Source organism: Vigna unguiculata, chromosome 8, assembly GCF_037176805.1.
Source record: "Vigna unguiculata cultivar grain cowpea cultivar isolate G323 ecotype 2 chromosome 8, ASM3717680v1, whole genome shotgun sequence".
NCBI classification, from domain to species: domain Eukaryota; kingdom Viridiplantae; phylum Streptophyta; class Magnoliopsida; order Fabales; family Fabaceae; genus Vigna; species Vigna unguiculata.
The window spans coordinates 1,712,655-1,728,391 of NC_140799.1; the positions used below are offsets into that span (position 1 = coordinate 1,712,655).

General features: G+C 32.4%; 3 protein-coding genes across 3 annotated transcripts; all 3 read left to right on the top strand.

Moving 5' to 3' along the window:
- LOC114193577 (MATE efflux family protein) lies at window positions 1-5,089 on the top strand. Its single transcript, XM_028083433.2, has 9 exons — window positions 1-393; window positions 2,410-2,605; window positions 2,875-3,220; window positions 3,314-3,400; window positions 3,579-3,635; window positions 3,726-3,964; window positions 4,118-4,236; window positions 4,636-4,722; window positions 4,849-5,089. The coding sequence occupies exons 1-9, from the start codon at window positions 133-135 to the stop codon at window positions 4,906-4,908; spliced, it is 1,452 nt and encodes a 483-aa protein (XP_027939234.1). The 5' UTR covers window positions 1-132; the 3' UTR covers window positions 4,909-5,089.
- Window positions 5,090-6,234: 1,145 nt separating this feature from the next.
- RPS9 (ribosomal protein S9) lies at window positions 6,235-9,625 on the top strand. The gene is made up of 2 exons (XM_028082783.2): window positions 6,235-6,606; window positions 9,016-9,625. Exons 1-2 carry the CDS (start codon window positions 6,286-6,288, stop codon window positions 9,301-9,303), a joined length of 609 nt encoding a protein of 202 aa, XP_027938584.1. The 5' UTR covers window positions 6,235-6,285; the 3' UTR covers window positions 9,304-9,625.
- Window positions 9,626-10,674: 1,049 nt separating this feature from the next.
- LOC114193243 (DNA-directed RNA polymerase subunit beta (DUF616)) lies at window positions 10,675-13,723 on the top strand. The gene is made up of 6 exons (XM_028082964.2): window positions 10,675-11,146; window positions 11,655-11,875; window positions 11,969-12,145; window positions 12,231-12,386; window positions 12,741-13,017; window positions 13,258-13,723. Exons 1-6 carry the CDS (start codon window positions 10,801-10,803, stop codon window positions 13,488-13,490), a joined length of 1,410 nt encoding a protein of 469 aa, XP_027938765.2. The 5' UTR covers window positions 10,675-10,800; the 3' UTR covers window positions 13,491-13,723.
- Window positions 13,724-15,737: the final 2,014 nt, after the last annotated feature.

Consider the following 15,737-nt stretch of genomic DNA (forward strand, 5'->3'; position numbering starts at 1 on the left):
CATTCACATCTTCAACACTCCAACACTATATATAAAACCAAAACCAAACTTTGTCTGATATTCAAACGCCACTAGAACTTCTCATTTTTCTGAGTGAAACCAATATATCAGTGACAGAACAAGAAACCAAACATGTCAATGGACACTCCCTTGCTAGAGAACACTCAACCCTCTGACACTGCTGAGGAGAAGACACTGAAATTTGTTGTTAAGAGTTTCGGTTTTGAGTCCAAGAAGCTATGGAGACTTGCAGGCCCTGCTATCCTCACCTCTATATGTCAGTACTCGCTCGGTGCACTCACTCAGACTTTTGCAGGCCAAGTTGGTGATCTTGCTCTTGCAGCAGTTTCTGTAGAAAACTCTGTTATTGCAGGTCTTGCTTTTGGAGTCATGGTACTCTCTCAAACCCACCTTTCTCTTCTATTTCATGCCTTCTTTTTCTCAATTTTCTTCATCTGTTTCTCACAGTGTCACCAAGAAATTTGTTTCGTTTTCTGGGTTGTTGCACTGTCTGCATAATTTGTCTGGTTTTCTTCGGAGCACTGTCTGCATAATTTGTTTGGTTTTCTGCATAATTTGTCTGGTTTTCTTTGAAGAACATTCTGTATAACACGTGTCACCGTCTACAGAGGAATCTAAGACTCTAAGTCGGTTAGAATAATATTTTAAAAATGACAAATATACAATATTAAGAGAAAAAGTAAAATTGTTTCTTATATTTGTAATAATGTTAATAAATATCCTCGTATATACGTAATTTGTTTGGTTTTCGGGTGCTACCGTCTGCATAATTTGTGAATGAAATAAAGTTTAGATTTTTTTTTAACGTAGTTTTAAGGGTTAAATATATTTTTATTTCTTAATTTTAAGTGAATTTTAGAATTAATTTTTTTTATTTTATTAATTAAGTTTTTTATTTTAAAAGTGTATAAATTTAATTTTTTTTATGTTTATTTAATATTTTAAACGTATTTTATAATAATATTTGAATTAATATTGAAGTAAAAATATATTAAATAGTGTAAATAATTTAAATATTATTATGAAATGTATTTAAAATATTATATAAACTTAATAAAATTTGGTTAAAAAAATTAAATTTACATATTTTAAAAGATGAATGATTAAATTGGTCAAAAATTTTAAAAAATAATTAAATTTAAATTTTACTAAAATTTGAAAAGAAAAAACATATTTAATTTAATCCTATTTTTAGTCGTGTTTTTATTCCATGTACTTAACTTCTCCGGTCTATTTAGTCAAATAATGAAAATGAAGAATTCTACTTTTTACAAAATAATTAAATATCGGTCACATATAAGTATTTTTATGAATAAAACTATGTTTGTAGGTGATAAAATGTATCGAGTATTTTCTGCAGCAGTGGAAAGGTATTAATTTGCACGACTTTCATTTACTAAAAATTAAAACTAAATTCCATATAGGGTTCAGTAGCGTGGGGCAGATTTTTCACGTCACTGTCACGATCACAAACTTTTCAAACTTTTCCAACTGTTTCTAAAGTGATGTACACGTACACGTGTGAATAGCTACAAAATACAATGAAAAAAGTCAATCTATAGTATAAGCATTGTTAGAAAATTTACTATAATTAGCGAAATATTTAATTTTAAAAGAATCGTGTTAAAGAAATTGTGTTTTAAAATAATAATTTCAAACTTGTGTTAAAGATGTCCTATTTTGTACTACGAATTTAATACATTTTAATTTTTTTAGACTCAAAAGAAAATTATACTTGCATACATATTTATTTACGGCTTTTTCAATGACTTCAATTATATACTCTTTTAAATGTGTAAAAGTCATGTTTGAATGTACAATTTTTTTTTTCATTTTTACAATCGTCTTGAAGTTATTTGGAGGCACAATTTTTCTTTTTCTTTTTCTTTTTTTTCTATGAAATTTTATTATTTTGTATAATTCTTTTAATAAACAAGGTAAATTTTGTTTGGCACAAAAACTTGTCCGAATACAATTTTTTTTTATATATAATATTATTTATTTAGGAAATTATTATTTTTTTTACTCAATTTAATTTTTTTATAAATGGAATGAATTCTTAGAAAAAAAAGGAACCATTGGCAAAATGGGGTAATTTTCTGATGAAACATTATATATATATATATATATATATATATATATATATATATATATATATATATATATATGTGTGTGTGTGTGTGTGTGTGTGTGTGTGTGTGTGATGCTCCTACATTAAATTGAATGGCTTAGTGTTGAAATAATGTGAACCAAATTAGTTTGACACAGTGGATTAATAGAAACTGGTGTGAGTGTGTAAAATTAATGAGTAATGATTGATTGATTTTTGGTGAGTTTTTTTGATGATTAAAATTGATGGATTGTTTATGTTGTTGTTATGGGGATAAGTTGGGAATGGGAAGTGCCTTGGAGACTCTGTGTGGGCAAGCTTTTGGTGCAGGGCAGATGAGGATGTTGGGAGTGTACATGCAGAGATCATGGGTCATCTTGTTCATCACTGCACTTCTTATGTTACCTATCTATATTTGGTCACCTCCAATTTTAGTGCTCCTTGGACAAACATCTCAGATCTCACATGCTTCAGGTTACCACTCACTCTCACATCTCTGTTCAAAACACCCACTTCAAATCTTAGGAACATCAAATGTCAAAAACTTGTAAAACAAATATGATAAGTGAGATAATATGAGATATTCATATAGTCGATGGAAGAACTATAAAGTTGATTTAGTAGTAAAAATTTGGAATAAAAGATGAGAGAGATTTTGAGTTCAACTCTTTTCCGAACTGACAAAATATTAACTACTAACATTTGTCCATAAAAAAAATGACCACATGTTTTTGTTTTGGCAGGAAAATTTGCTGTGTGGATGATACCCCAGTTGTTTGCATATGCTATAAACTTTCCAATCCAAAAGTTCTTGCAGGCACAGGGGAAAGTGCTGGTGATGTTATGGGTATCAGTAGGTGTTTTGGTTCTGCACACAGTTTTCAGCTGGCTTCTTATACTGAAGCTGGGGTGGGGTCTGGTTGGAGCAGCAATCACTCTCAACACATCATGGTGGTTGATTGTGATTGCACAGTTGCTGTACATTTTCATCACAAAATCAGATGGAGCATGGAGTGGATTCACATGGCTAGCATTTGTGGACTTGTTTGGTTTTGTGAAGCTTTCTCTGGCTTCAGCTGTTATGTTATGGTATTTTACTTTCACTAGTCTGCTTCATTTTCTGCATTGAACTTGATTATGTATGCTGCTAAATTTGAACTTCTGAGATGAATATTGTGGCAGCTTGGAGTTCTGGTATCTGATGATACTGGTGGTGATAACAGGGCGTTTGGAGAATCCTCTGGTGCCTGTTGATGCCATATCTATCTGGTGAATCATTTTCTAACCCCCCAAAACCCTCCAAAGTCTCTTTCTCTTGCAGAAGTTGAAAATTCAATGGCTTAAAAATGTTTTCATACCCTTTGTTTGTTTCATCACAAAAAATAGTGATTTTGGTACTTGTTGAGAGTTTATAACCGAGTACTAATACTTGTTTTTATGTTTCCAGTATGAACATAAATGGCTGGGATGCCATGATTGCAATTGGGTTCAATGCTGCTATAAGGTAGTCTCTAGTGTCGGTGTCAGATACGTGTGTTGTTTTAGGCTTTTTACGTCTGTTGCAGATAGTCTGAACAAGAATGTTGATGTATAGTGTGAGAGTATCAAATGAACTTGGTGCTGGTGATTTCAAGGCTGCAAGGTTTTCAGTGTGGGTGGTTTCAATTACATCAGTGGCCATAGGTGTTGTGGTCATGATTGTAGTGCTATCAACAAAAGATTATTTTCCCTACTTGTTTACCACCAGCTCTGCAGTTGCTCATGAAACAACTAAGCTTGCTGCTTTGCTTGGTGTCACTGTGCTTCTAAACAGCCTTCAACCAGTGCTATCTGGTTAGTCACTCCCACAAACTATGAAACTCTCAAATTACAATCCTTTTTTTACATGTTAAATCCAAGTTTTAATGCACAATTTATGAAGTATATGCTATTTCTATATGTGTGTTTTAAAATCTCATAACTTTTTCCATGATAAAACTTCATTAGGTGTTGCTGTTGGAGCTGGTTGGCAATCTCTTGTAGCATACATCAACATTGGGTGCTACTATGTATTTGGATTACCAGCAGGAATAGTCTTGGGATTTACACTTAATTTTGGAGTAGTGGTGATTTACCATCCTTCCATTCTCTTGATATATGTTATTGTTGAGTTCAGATTCTTTGTTGAACTTTTGATACTGTCTGTCTTAGGAAGACGGTATCAAAAACTCAAGAAAGAATTCAAAATCTATATGTAACATCATGAATCTTAATTGTTTGTCTGTGTCCTAGTTTTGCAATTTTGTGTTTTGACATATTTACTATCATAGTAACAGGAGTCCAGTTTCTCTGCTAAGTTTTTTTTACTGACTTTTGCTGAGCATTTAGAATAGTAAAATTAATGATTATTAGTGTATTTTGAAGGCACCGTATATAAATAACATAAAAAAACCGATAAAGAATCCGAACTCTAATAATACTGTGTAATTTGTTAATCTTACACTTCTTGTATGTGTGTAATGCAGGGTATTTGGTCAGGGATGATTGCAGGCATAGTTTTGCAGACCACAATCCTTATAATAGTCACTTCAATAACCAATTGGAAAAAAGAGGTTAGTGCATTTCACATTTATTATTCCCCAACTCTTGAATTTAATCTTGCAAGAGTTTAAGGAATGTTTGAAGGTTAATGTTCCAATGGAAATCAGCAATCTTGTTTTTTGTTCAAATTTTCACAGGCTGAAGAAGCAGAGAGTCGTGTGAGAAAGTGGGGAGGAGCAATTGCATATGATCAATGATTTTTTTTTTTTTTTCTTCTTTCTTTTTCTTTATGCCAGTAGAGTCCGTGGAATTGTACCAATAATGAAGAACTTCATATTTTAGGCATGTATTAGAGTGAGAATTTACAAATTTTGTTTTAGATTATATTATAGGCCTATTTTTATAGCCTTTTTAATAGATAAAATCACTTCTTCCTAATTGCTTTTAAAATTTTTTATACATATTTATTTTAACTTTTCAGGATAACCAGAAGCTTGCAAAATCTAATATTTAATTCAAATCACAAACAACCTATTTTAAATAATTTCTCATATAATCATATTTTTAAGAGTATTTTATTTATGATTATAACCAAACAAAAAATTACCTTTTCTTAAATTTATAATATAATCACGAAATTATTTTTCATCAGAAACATATTTTGGAGTCTATAAAAATAAATCAAAGTAACTTTAAAATGGCTTTAGATACTAGTTAATGTTGACACAAAGAAATGAATAATTAATTCAACTCTTCACAAAAGAATTTATATTAACAAACAAATCGTTATCCCCTTTATCATTTGACATTGACAAAAAAAAAGAAAAAATCTTATCAATGTTAGCTAAACGTTTCCCAATTTATATTCAGAAACAAATTCTAGCAAAATATTGTAAAAAAAAAAACATCATTGTTGATGATAAAAAAAACATTGCAGATATTGACCAAAAATTTAATTCACATCAATAATAGAAACAATAGTTTTCCCTATATTTACTAATAAAACTCTAACTAATATCCAAAAAAGAAAAATAATAGTGAAATTCACAATCCAAAAAAAAAAAATCTAACAACTTAAATCTTAAAAAAAAACTTCTATAAAAATATTAAAAAGAAAAACTAATAACCTTAATCCAAAAATAATCATCTTAATAATATTTCAATCTTAGTTAAGTCAATAACATTTTAACAAAAATTAAACTTAGAAAAACGAAATTATAAAAAAAAAAGAACAAGAATTCAAGAATACAAAAAAAAAAAAAAATTCTTATCTTTCAAGTAAAATTTTAAATTTCTAAATTTTCTAAATTTAATTACTTTGATGAAAAGAATTACAATTTTAATTTCTCTTAAAAAAATTACATAATCAACATATTTTGTCCTACAACACTTTAAATTTTCTAAAGAAAAATAATTTCTTCCTTAAAATTCCCTATGCAATAAGATAGAGTTTTTGAATTTCACTGCGTTGTTTCTATGTTAGAACTTATTGCTGGATACATAGAGAACGTTTAATTTATAAAAATTCTGATGATAGTAAAAAAAAAGATTTAAAATAAAGAAAAGTCTTAATAAATTCGTTATCCCCTTCATCTGGCGTTGTAGAATACACTATCCACTCAGGCTTGTCGAAAATGGCGGTTTCACTTTCGGCTATCACCACTTCCCTCTCTTCACTCTCTTTCTCTTCTCACATTTCTCAGAGACCCAACACTCTCTCCTTCGCCACCAACCTCTCCCTCTCGCGCTTCCCCAAAACCCCTTCTCTCGTCGTCTCCGCCACCGCGCTCGCCGAACCGGAAACCGAAGACCTCAAGAAGTTCGTCAAATCGAGGCTTCCTGGTGGATTCGCCGCGCAGACCATCATAGGGACCGGTCGCCGTAAGAGCGCCATCGCTCGCGTCGTTCTCCAGGAAGGAACCGGCAAATTCATCATCAATTACCGCGACGCTAAGGTCTCACTCCCTCTCTCCCTGCTTTCTTTCTCTGTTTCTTTCAAACTCTCACGCCACTTTATCGGTTTTGTTTTTATTTTGTCATTAACCGGTATTTTGAGTTGTGGTTTTTAATTTGCCGAGATGTGAAGGGCATATATCTCAGTGTTTACTGTTTAGTTTGTCGAATTGAGATTCTCAGTTTCTAGTAAGTCACCAATTTAGTTCCTCGAAGTGCGTAGTGTAGTTCCGTTAGTTCTGAGTCTCAAAGAAATTCTACATTAGTTCGGTAAAGTGCAATTTGTCAATTATATTACTCCAAAATAATAAATTAAAAGTTTGACTTAAATGATATATTAACATATATTTAGGAATTAGAATGGTGGCAAGTGGATAAATTTAGAGATTTAGATAGAATGATTCAACTCGAAATTTCAGGACTTCTATGCCATATTAAGTTGATTTTTATCTACTTAGTAATTTTTTTATTCCAGACAGGGTCTTGGTTAGTTGATTTGGGTTGTCATAGGTTCTGTAAGTAGCTCAATCATTACAGTCTATGAGTTGATGAATTAGAGCGGCTGATATATGCTTGTATTGTGCTAGACTGTGAAATTCAATCGATTCAGAATCTTCTGATTCATAAACTCTATGGTATCTGGTGTGGTATTGGAAGTTCTTTGGCTTCCTGTGATTTCTGTTCTTGCTCGTCAATGGCTGTCTTCCTTTCTTCCATGGATGTTTGCTCCAATTCATTCTCCCTTCGCACTGTGGATAACCCTTGTCTGAACCCGGTTTTTTCTTAGCTTCTCACCAGTGACCATTACTGCTAATTGTCCTGTCCCATGAAAATTGCCTCAGTTGAGAAATCAGATAGTTTTGCGGATGGCACAGTGAACACAGAAGATCGTTCTGGTGCTGTGCTGCTTCTGGAATGACAGAGTAACTAAAGTGGCTTTCCTTTTTTATTCCAATTTTGTCTCCAAGGAAGTTAATGCGACTGAAATTGCATTGAACCTGAAGCACATTTTTAACAACATAATGGACATCGTGTTTTTCAGTTGCCGGAGTTGATTAACTGCTCTCAGGGGTCACTTAATGTAAATCATTGTAAGACTGAAAAGGGTATCTGGGAAGAGCTGGGTGAGTATTTCTGTGAAGGTGTGAAATCTCTTCTTGAATACATTTTACATAGAATGTGTCATGGGCTTCCTTATGGGCCTTAATCACGCGTTCTCCCAAGTCAGAGGTTAGATTATACCAATGAGAGCATCCAAATGTTACGGTTGAGGGAAAATTAATGGAAATAAACGAGCCACTATACTGAAGAAAAGAAGATAACAATTTTCATTCATGATTTCCGACTACAACGACCTGAATTATTTAAAAGACCAGAGGTAACTGTACTGAAATCCAAGGTTAGACACATCCTACAGGTAAAGGAAAAAGAAAATTTGAAATAGGTCACTTCAAATAGTAGTTGTTGAGCCATGCTGACCTAGAGGACATCTGTTTGGGCTTGGGAATGCCCATGTGGCCTGGAATGTCATGAGTTGCTCACTTTGGGCTGTTAATAGGATCCCATACTTTCCATTAACAAGATTTTCTACCTGATTATTCAGGAAGAAGACGAAGGAACTCGGTTCCTTGACTGCTCAATTTGAACTACTAGTTGCATATGCAGTGCCAACTTCTGCTCCACAAACCAGGACAAACTTCTGCTGAAAACAAGAACACCAAAAAGATTGATTTCATTGTGCTCATTATAGGATCTTTTTGTTGGGTGGGGGGTGGGGACTCCAACTTGTTCCTATGCACTTGTTCACATTCACTCTGGCTTTGCATGGTTGAGTTGATGTGGATAGTTTTCAAGTTCTTTTTGTTTTCCACCATCTCTACCAAGCATGCCTTGAGGTGTGTCATTTTATTTGGTGGCTTAAATGTTACATGATATAATTTGAACATCTGCCTGAGTTGGATTTTTGCTTAAGTTCTTTGTTTATCTTAGTGGAAGAAGAATTAGTATTACGAGTTATGATGACATAATGTATATGTGTGGTGGGTCTTTTGCTGTTTTATTTGAAATTAATTTTGTATTTTCATATTATGAATGGGTTGCTTTTACTAGTTTGTGTGATTGATGTTTCTTGGTGGCTCGTGTTTCTTTTTCACTATTCATAGTGGCATGAAGAAATTTCTCATATTGTCATCTTGGATTTAGGATTTAATAAGAAATCTGGTCGAATTGCAATCAGATAATGTTCTGGTTATTTGTAATCTGTTGACGACATTTTTACAGTTGTGATTGTATCTTTTAGGAGTTTTCATTTTTTAATGGTTTTTTCCATCTCAGGTCTGTCTGTGTGTTATTTATAAATGTTATTTCCTTTTGATTTTTTTTTTTGTCTGATTTACATTAATTTTGTGCAGGAATATCTTCAAGGAAATCCATTGTGGCTTCAATACATTAAAGTCCCTTTGATAACTTTGGGATATGAAAGTAGTTATGATGTTTTTGTCAAAGCTGAGGGTGGTGGCCTCTCTGGTCAGGCTCAGGCAATCTCTCTTGGCATTGCCCGTGCCTTGCTGAAGGTGAGCGAAGATCATAGAGCACCTTTGAGACAGGAAGGACTTCTTACCAGAGATTCCAGAGTGGTTGAGAGGAAGAAAGTTGGTTTGAAGAAAGCTCGTAAAGCCCCTCAATATTCCAAACGTTGAGGTTGGGATTTTACATGTATGGTTTGTCTTTTTCTGTCCTCCAAGTGTCTCTGGAATTGGATTATATCGGAAACAATTGCTTGTTTTCATTTGTTGCTGTAGATTTTCGTTAGAGAAAGTAAAGAGAGATTGAGAAGTATCCCAAGGCGTGTATGTATTCAGAATCTTGCCCTCTGTTTCCCCATCCCTTGTTTCCTTGATCTGTATGGAATTGGGAATTGTAGGTATGATAATATTTCTCTCTTTCACCCCAACCAAACTAGTGGTTTACTACTATAGTTTTCATGACCTAAATTTTGTGGTATTTATCCTTCATTTCTTATGCCTATTTGTTCCTTCATTTGGCATATTGAAATAAATAATGACGTGTAACGTGTGAAATTTCTTATTGTCTCAATTTTTTCATCGTTTTTCAGAGATAGACATAAACTTTCATTGGTTGTGCCTCTAGACATCATTCTGTCACAAGAACAACTCTTTTACAGAAACTCTAGATAAAATAACACCAAAGAAAATTTGGATGTGCAACAATTTAGTTTCCATGCCTATCGCCTCATTTAACTTTTTCTTTATAGATTTAAAAGAATATATGATATTATCTTGTATCAAATGACAAATAGTTTTAAATGTAAGCACTATATTCTTCTATTAATTCTTGCTTGCTTTTCTATGATAAGCAAATACTTCTTATGCATTCAAAATATTAAGAGAAAAAAATATGCCAACAGTCTAAAGTGTTATCACATTGTTATTCCATTAAAATTTCATATATGTTTAGTTTTTTATTTTTTATAATAACTAAAAATAATATCAAATAGTTTTGACATTTTAAAAGAAGAAGAAACGCACAACTCGACAGGGGAAGCATGACATTTTAAATTAAATATGGTTTTGCTAAAGAATATTAAAATCAACTTATTTAAAATCATTGAATTCAATTAAATGTGTCTCGAAATTAATTGCTATAGTTCGTAAGAACTGCTAAAAAATGTACAGTATTTTACCCATACTATTGAACCTATTGATCTACCCTCATTAAGTTTTTACATTGAAATGTATTTTACAAAGGAGAAATTGCTTTGGATGATGGCCAAAGGGGTATTAAATAAAGGATTTTACTATACCAAGGTGAGTAACACATGTAAAACAAAAAAAAAATGTTATTTTACTGTTAATTTAAATAAAAAAATGTAGTACCTGGTTACTTAAAAGTAAGAGTATATTTAATTTTCTTACAGAAGAAATAAATTAAAAAAGAAAATGAGAAAGTTTTTGTTTTTTTTTATTATTTAAATGAGTATCTAAATAATTTTCTTACATTATTTAAGGTTTTTTTATTTTGAAAAAAAAATAAAATTGTTCGCATCAGAGAGGTACCAATAGAACGGGACCTTGGAAGGAAATGAGGGACAGTTCTTAGGTCGTTAAATTTATTCTGCATTATCAACCTCGTTCCCTGTTTCCCTCTCGCAACCGCGTTACGCCACATCTTCCGTAATGTTCCAGAACAAGAGTGTCTCGATCTCCTTGTCGGACGAGGAATCCGACGAGCTGGGTCGGATGCGGGTCCGCGCGCGACGGAAGCGCAAGAAACTCGGCAACAGAAGATTGCTCCGGAGGCTATTCGTCAGATACTGGATGCTGCTCGTCATTGTTCCCGCCGCGGGATTGTTCATATTCGAAGCCACCAGAATTGGGCGAAACTTGAATGGTTTAAACACGAACAGCCGCATAGAAGCACGCACTAGCAGAATAGATGGATCTAGTCCCACATTGCGGAAGGCCCCCACCAACTTGAATCGCCTCGATCCTACCACACATGTTGTCGCTGGCATCAGAGAACGTGAGTACCTTTTTCTCTCTATTTTCAGATTACTGATGATTCTCGTAGGACTCCACTTGTGGGTAATAGTTTCATCGGATTGTTGAAAAATCTCTAGAGCTGTGCGATTGACTTTGTCTGATAAGTAGTTAAAGAGGAAATTGTTGTGTGTATCCAATAGAAATGTCTGACTCTTGTGATATTAATTGGTAAATACATTTTATGACGAGTGGTTAGCAGGTCATCAGTGTTGCTGAAATTTTTTATAGTGACAATTTTGCACAAGTGGTTAAGAGTGAATGAATGTGTGTATATATTTATCAACATGTACTTGTTGTGGCACTAGTGATTGAATATGCTTTCGCTAATGGTTGATACTTAATAGTGTTGTGTATATTGAAATGTGGTACTTAACTGTTTCTTAAAAGTGGTTAATTGTCAGGGTGGGTAATTCTCAATTGAGATGTTAACTTTTTTCATTTCAAGATGCATGGGATAGGGTTTTGATGTGTGATTTGATCCCTATCAGGTTGCTTGAAGCTCCTACCTCCTGAAAAGCTTGAGCAGCTGGATATAACTGTGGAACAAGAATCTTCTAGAAGTCCTGTTGGTGAAGTTTTATACATGTCAGAGAGTGATAGGTCTTTTGTAGGAGCGAATGTTACGTTGTCTCAATTGCGTACAGAGGACACACGGTTTAATTTGTTTACTGGAAATCAAACATTTGAGCAGAGAGATAGAAGTTTTGAGGTAATGAGATGGCTTTTGTTCTCATTTTTAGCTACTTTTTTGCTTGGCGGTAGTTATATATATGTTTATTCTAGCCTTTGTTTCTTCGTGTAGGTGAAAGAAACTATGACGGTACATTGTGGGTTTTTCAGTGTGAATGGAGGGTTTAAGATATCTGATCAAGATAAAAGTTACATGCAAGGTTGCCAAGTCGTGGTATCTACTTGTGCATTTGGTGGTGGAGATGATCTCTATCAGCCAATTGGAATGTCTGACACTTCGCTTAAGAAGGTTATTTAAGCAGTATAAGAGTTTGTTATTGATACATCCCAGAAGTCTCTGATCTTATTTGCCAAATCTATTTAGTGGTATGCAGGTTTGCTATGTTGCATTCTGGGATGAAATCACCGTCAAAGCGCAGGAGTTGGTGGAGCGTAGAATCGGGGAAAATGGATTTATTGGAAATTGGCGTGTTGTTGTTGTTCGAGATCTTCCTTTTGCCGATCAAAGATTGAATGGTAAAATTCCCAAGGTAGTAAATCTTTGAAGCCTGGTGTCTTCTTTTTTATGCCATTTGCTATGTCTTTGTAGCAGTGCATAATTAACACGTGGCTCCAATCAGTTGTGTGTCCTGTCCTGCCCCTTTTGAAGATTCTTATTTGTCCACACACTACTATGTAATTGCATGCTCATAATAATGGTTGTTGTCCTTCAGCAACTCTATCAATTGACACATGCCTTTACCAGATCCATGAAAAGTTTGTGTTTAATTGAGTTGAAAAGCTTGTATAATCCATATATTTTTTTAATTTGGGGTATCATCCTCTTGTAAAATTTTCCTTTGTTAAATTTTTGAACCATGTGTGTGCACTTGGAACTTTTTCAGATGTTAAGCCATCGCCTTTTTCCTCAAGCTAAATACTCAATTTGGGTAGACTCTAAGTCCCAATTTCGGAGAGACCCACTAGGTGTGTTGGACGCACTTCTTTGGCGCACAAAATCTTTGCTTGCCATATCAGAACATGGAGCTCGCAGTAGTGTCTATGATGAGGCTAAAGCTGTTGTCAAGAAGAACAAAGCCAAGCCAGAGGAAGTTGAAGTGCAACTGAATCAGTACAGAAAAGATGGCTTGCCCGAAGACAAGAGATTTAATGGAAAAAAAGGTATGCACTGATCATATTTTATTAGCTAAAAGTAAAATAATTTTTACATTTTTCTTCTTTTCCTCAATAAAAAAAAAAAATCCATGTTCTATTTCATTTAAGATCTTGCTGTATATCAAATTGTCAATAGATTTCAATCCTCTCATTTGGTCTTTTTCCAAACTTTGGCTTACATTGGACTGTATCTCCCCCTTTGCCCATATATTTTGTAAAATGTTCCATTAAACTTGTGCTGTGCAGCTCTATGTGAAGCCTCTGTTATCATCAGGAAGCATACACCCTTAACTAATCTATTGATGTGCGTCTGGTTTAATGAGGTGGTTCGCTTCACTTCTAGGGATCAGCTCAGCTTCCCTTATGTCCTGTGGAGGCTGAAAGCATTCCAAAACATCAATACTTTTCCTGTTTGTACTCGCAAGGATCTTGTCAATAGTATGGGCCATGTCCGCAAGGCCAAACCTTTGCAAAGCTGATTTAGTTAAATTGGTTGAGAGCAATGCCTACCTACATTTATCTATTTCATTCCTTATTTCTCTCATAGTCAGTGAATGATTATAATTTGTATTTAATTGTTTATTGTGAGCTCTGTGATTAGGTTATTTCAGAAAGAATATAGTGATAGAAAGAGAAATCAAACAAATAAGATATTTTTCTTTGAACCTGTTTCCCAACACAGTTTCTATAATAAAATCGATCTTTTCCTGAATTGTGAAATTGCTGTGTCTGTTATATTTAGTTAGAGTAAATAAATGCTGCCCTATGTGGTTGGTTTGGCATAGATATTTTCTGTCAGACATGTAGCAATTATTCCAGAAGAGTCTATTGATGGCAATGATTATGTGAGGCATACAATGAAACAGTTAACCGGAGCACAACTTCGAACCACTGATGAAACAGATACGTATATTCATTCAGCTTGTGATGCATTGTGTTGTGACACCTGTGAAACACATCATAAAGCTTAAAAAGAAGCCGTTAAGAATCCTGATATAGAGAAGTTACATGATAAGAGGGAACCATTTCAAGGTTGTGTTGGTTAATTTTTTTAGGAAAGGGGTTAGATTAAGTTCCAGGATGTTAAATTATTGGTTTTAGCTTCAATGTTTTCTTGAACTATTCTAAGAATAACAAGCCTGACAAAAGCTGAAGAAAATGAGAGGAGTTGCATAATGAGATGTGGCCTATAAGGTTTATTAGTTTAGGGGATAGTTGTAGTTGATGTCTGTTACCTGTGATTTTCTGTGACCAATGATTTTAGAGCTATTTGTGCTCAATAATTGAAGTTCACTGAAAAAAAAAATAGATATAAATATTTAACTATATAATGTATATCGATGACTATTTTGAGTCTTATACTATTCCACTATTTAAAATATTACAATAATAATAAAGTATTGTTTTGTGGTTAGACACACCATTTTTAAAACATTGTTTACATTGTATTTCTACCGAGAACTTTCTCGAAAGTGTTTTTTACAAAATAGACATAAATGGACATTCCACTCTTTTATACACTTTTTATATTTTTAATATATATAATTTGGTTTATAACACTTCTTTTTAATGACTTCTTTCATCATTTAATAGTATATAATGAATTCTAGTCATTATTCTAACAATATTTTATTGACAGATTATAAAAGTGTGTGTTTCTTATTACTTCACTTTAATTTATGCTGACTTTAATTTATGAAGTTCTAATATTTATTATTTAATAAATATGGTAGAGTTATAAGTAATCTATACTAATATTAAATACATTTCAATTTTTACTGTAGCATTTACCTCTTCAAGCTATCGTACAAACTGCAATACTAGTATACTTCATTAAATATTAAAAGTAAATAGTATTATAATCGGTATCTAAATTAAAACTTATCCATAGATTTTAATATCATTCTCTTTAAAAATACTAAAATAAAAAATGTAAAGGAAAGAGATGAAAACACTGATAGTAAAATAAATAATACTAATACAATATAAAAATATAAAACTATAGTAAACTCAATCTACTAAAATGTGATAGAAAGAAAAATTATAAAGTGTAGTTACAGTACTAATATAATACAAAGAAAATAATAGAATAATAAAATCATACATGATAATAAATTATAAACATTAATTAATAATATAATAATAATAACAAGAATAATAATAAAATAATAGTAATCATCACAATGAGAAATTTAAAATATTAATCAAGTTATTTATTTACTACATATGTTATATGACATAAACTGTCTTGAGAGTAAAATGCTTATATTGTATCCTCATTATGTGGAAGTGTATTATATAACTCGTATCAGAAATGTTAAGAAAATACAATGTAATTTAAAATGAATCATTAAAGTAAACATAAAACGATTGAAAGTTAAAATTTTAATTTAATTTAACACAAATTGAGATTCAAATATTCTTAAAATTCTATATTTCTATAATAGAAAAAATATCAGTAAAATAATGTTGTATTGAATTAGAATATCTTAAACATCTAAAATAATAAAAAAACTGTTGATTAATATTTCTGACAAACAGAAGTATATATATATATATATATATATATATATATATATATATATATATTATGTATAAAAAATGGTGAAGTAAATAACACTGATAATGAATTAAACAATTATTATATAATGTAGGTGTGGATGCGTTTAGATAAATATAGTATGATCGAATTCTAAATCATTTAAAATTCTCAATGAAAGCAAGTA

Excerpts from the sequence above, each read along its gene's own strand:
- LOC114193577 (XM_028083433.2), top strand. The coding sequence starts at position 133 with ATGTCAATGGACACTCCCTTGCTAGAGAACACTCAACCCTCTGACACT. Across the intron at positions 3,965-4,117 it reads CCTTCAACCAGTGCTATCTG|GTGTTGCTGTTGGAGCTGGT; the intron begins GTTAGTCACTCC and ends AAACTTCATTAG. Across the intron at positions 4,723-4,848 it reads TAACCAATTGGAAAAAAGAG|GCTGAAGAAGCAGAGAGTCG; the intron begins GTTAGTGCATTT and ends AAATTTTCACAG.
- RPS9 (XM_028082783.2), top strand. The coding sequence starts at position 6,286 with ATGGCGGTTTCACTTTCGGCTATCACCACTTCCCTCTCTTCACTCTCT. Across the intron at positions 6,607-9,015 it reads TCAATTACCGCGACGCTAAG|GAATATCTTCAAGGAAATCC; the intron begins GTCTCACTCCCT and ends AATTTTGTGCAG.
- LOC114193243 (XM_028082964.2), top strand. The coding sequence starts at position 10,801 with ATGTTCCAGAACAAGAGTGTCTCGATCTCCTTGTCGGACGAGGAATCC. Across the intron at positions 11,876-11,968 it reads AGAGAGATAGAAGTTTTGAG|GTGAAAGAAACTATGACGGT; the intron begins GTAATGAGATGG and ends TTCTTCGTGTAG. Across the intron at positions 12,146-12,230 it reads CTGACACTTCGCTTAAGAAG|GTTTGCTATGTTGCATTCTG; the intron begins GTTATTTAAGCA and ends AGTGGTATGCAG.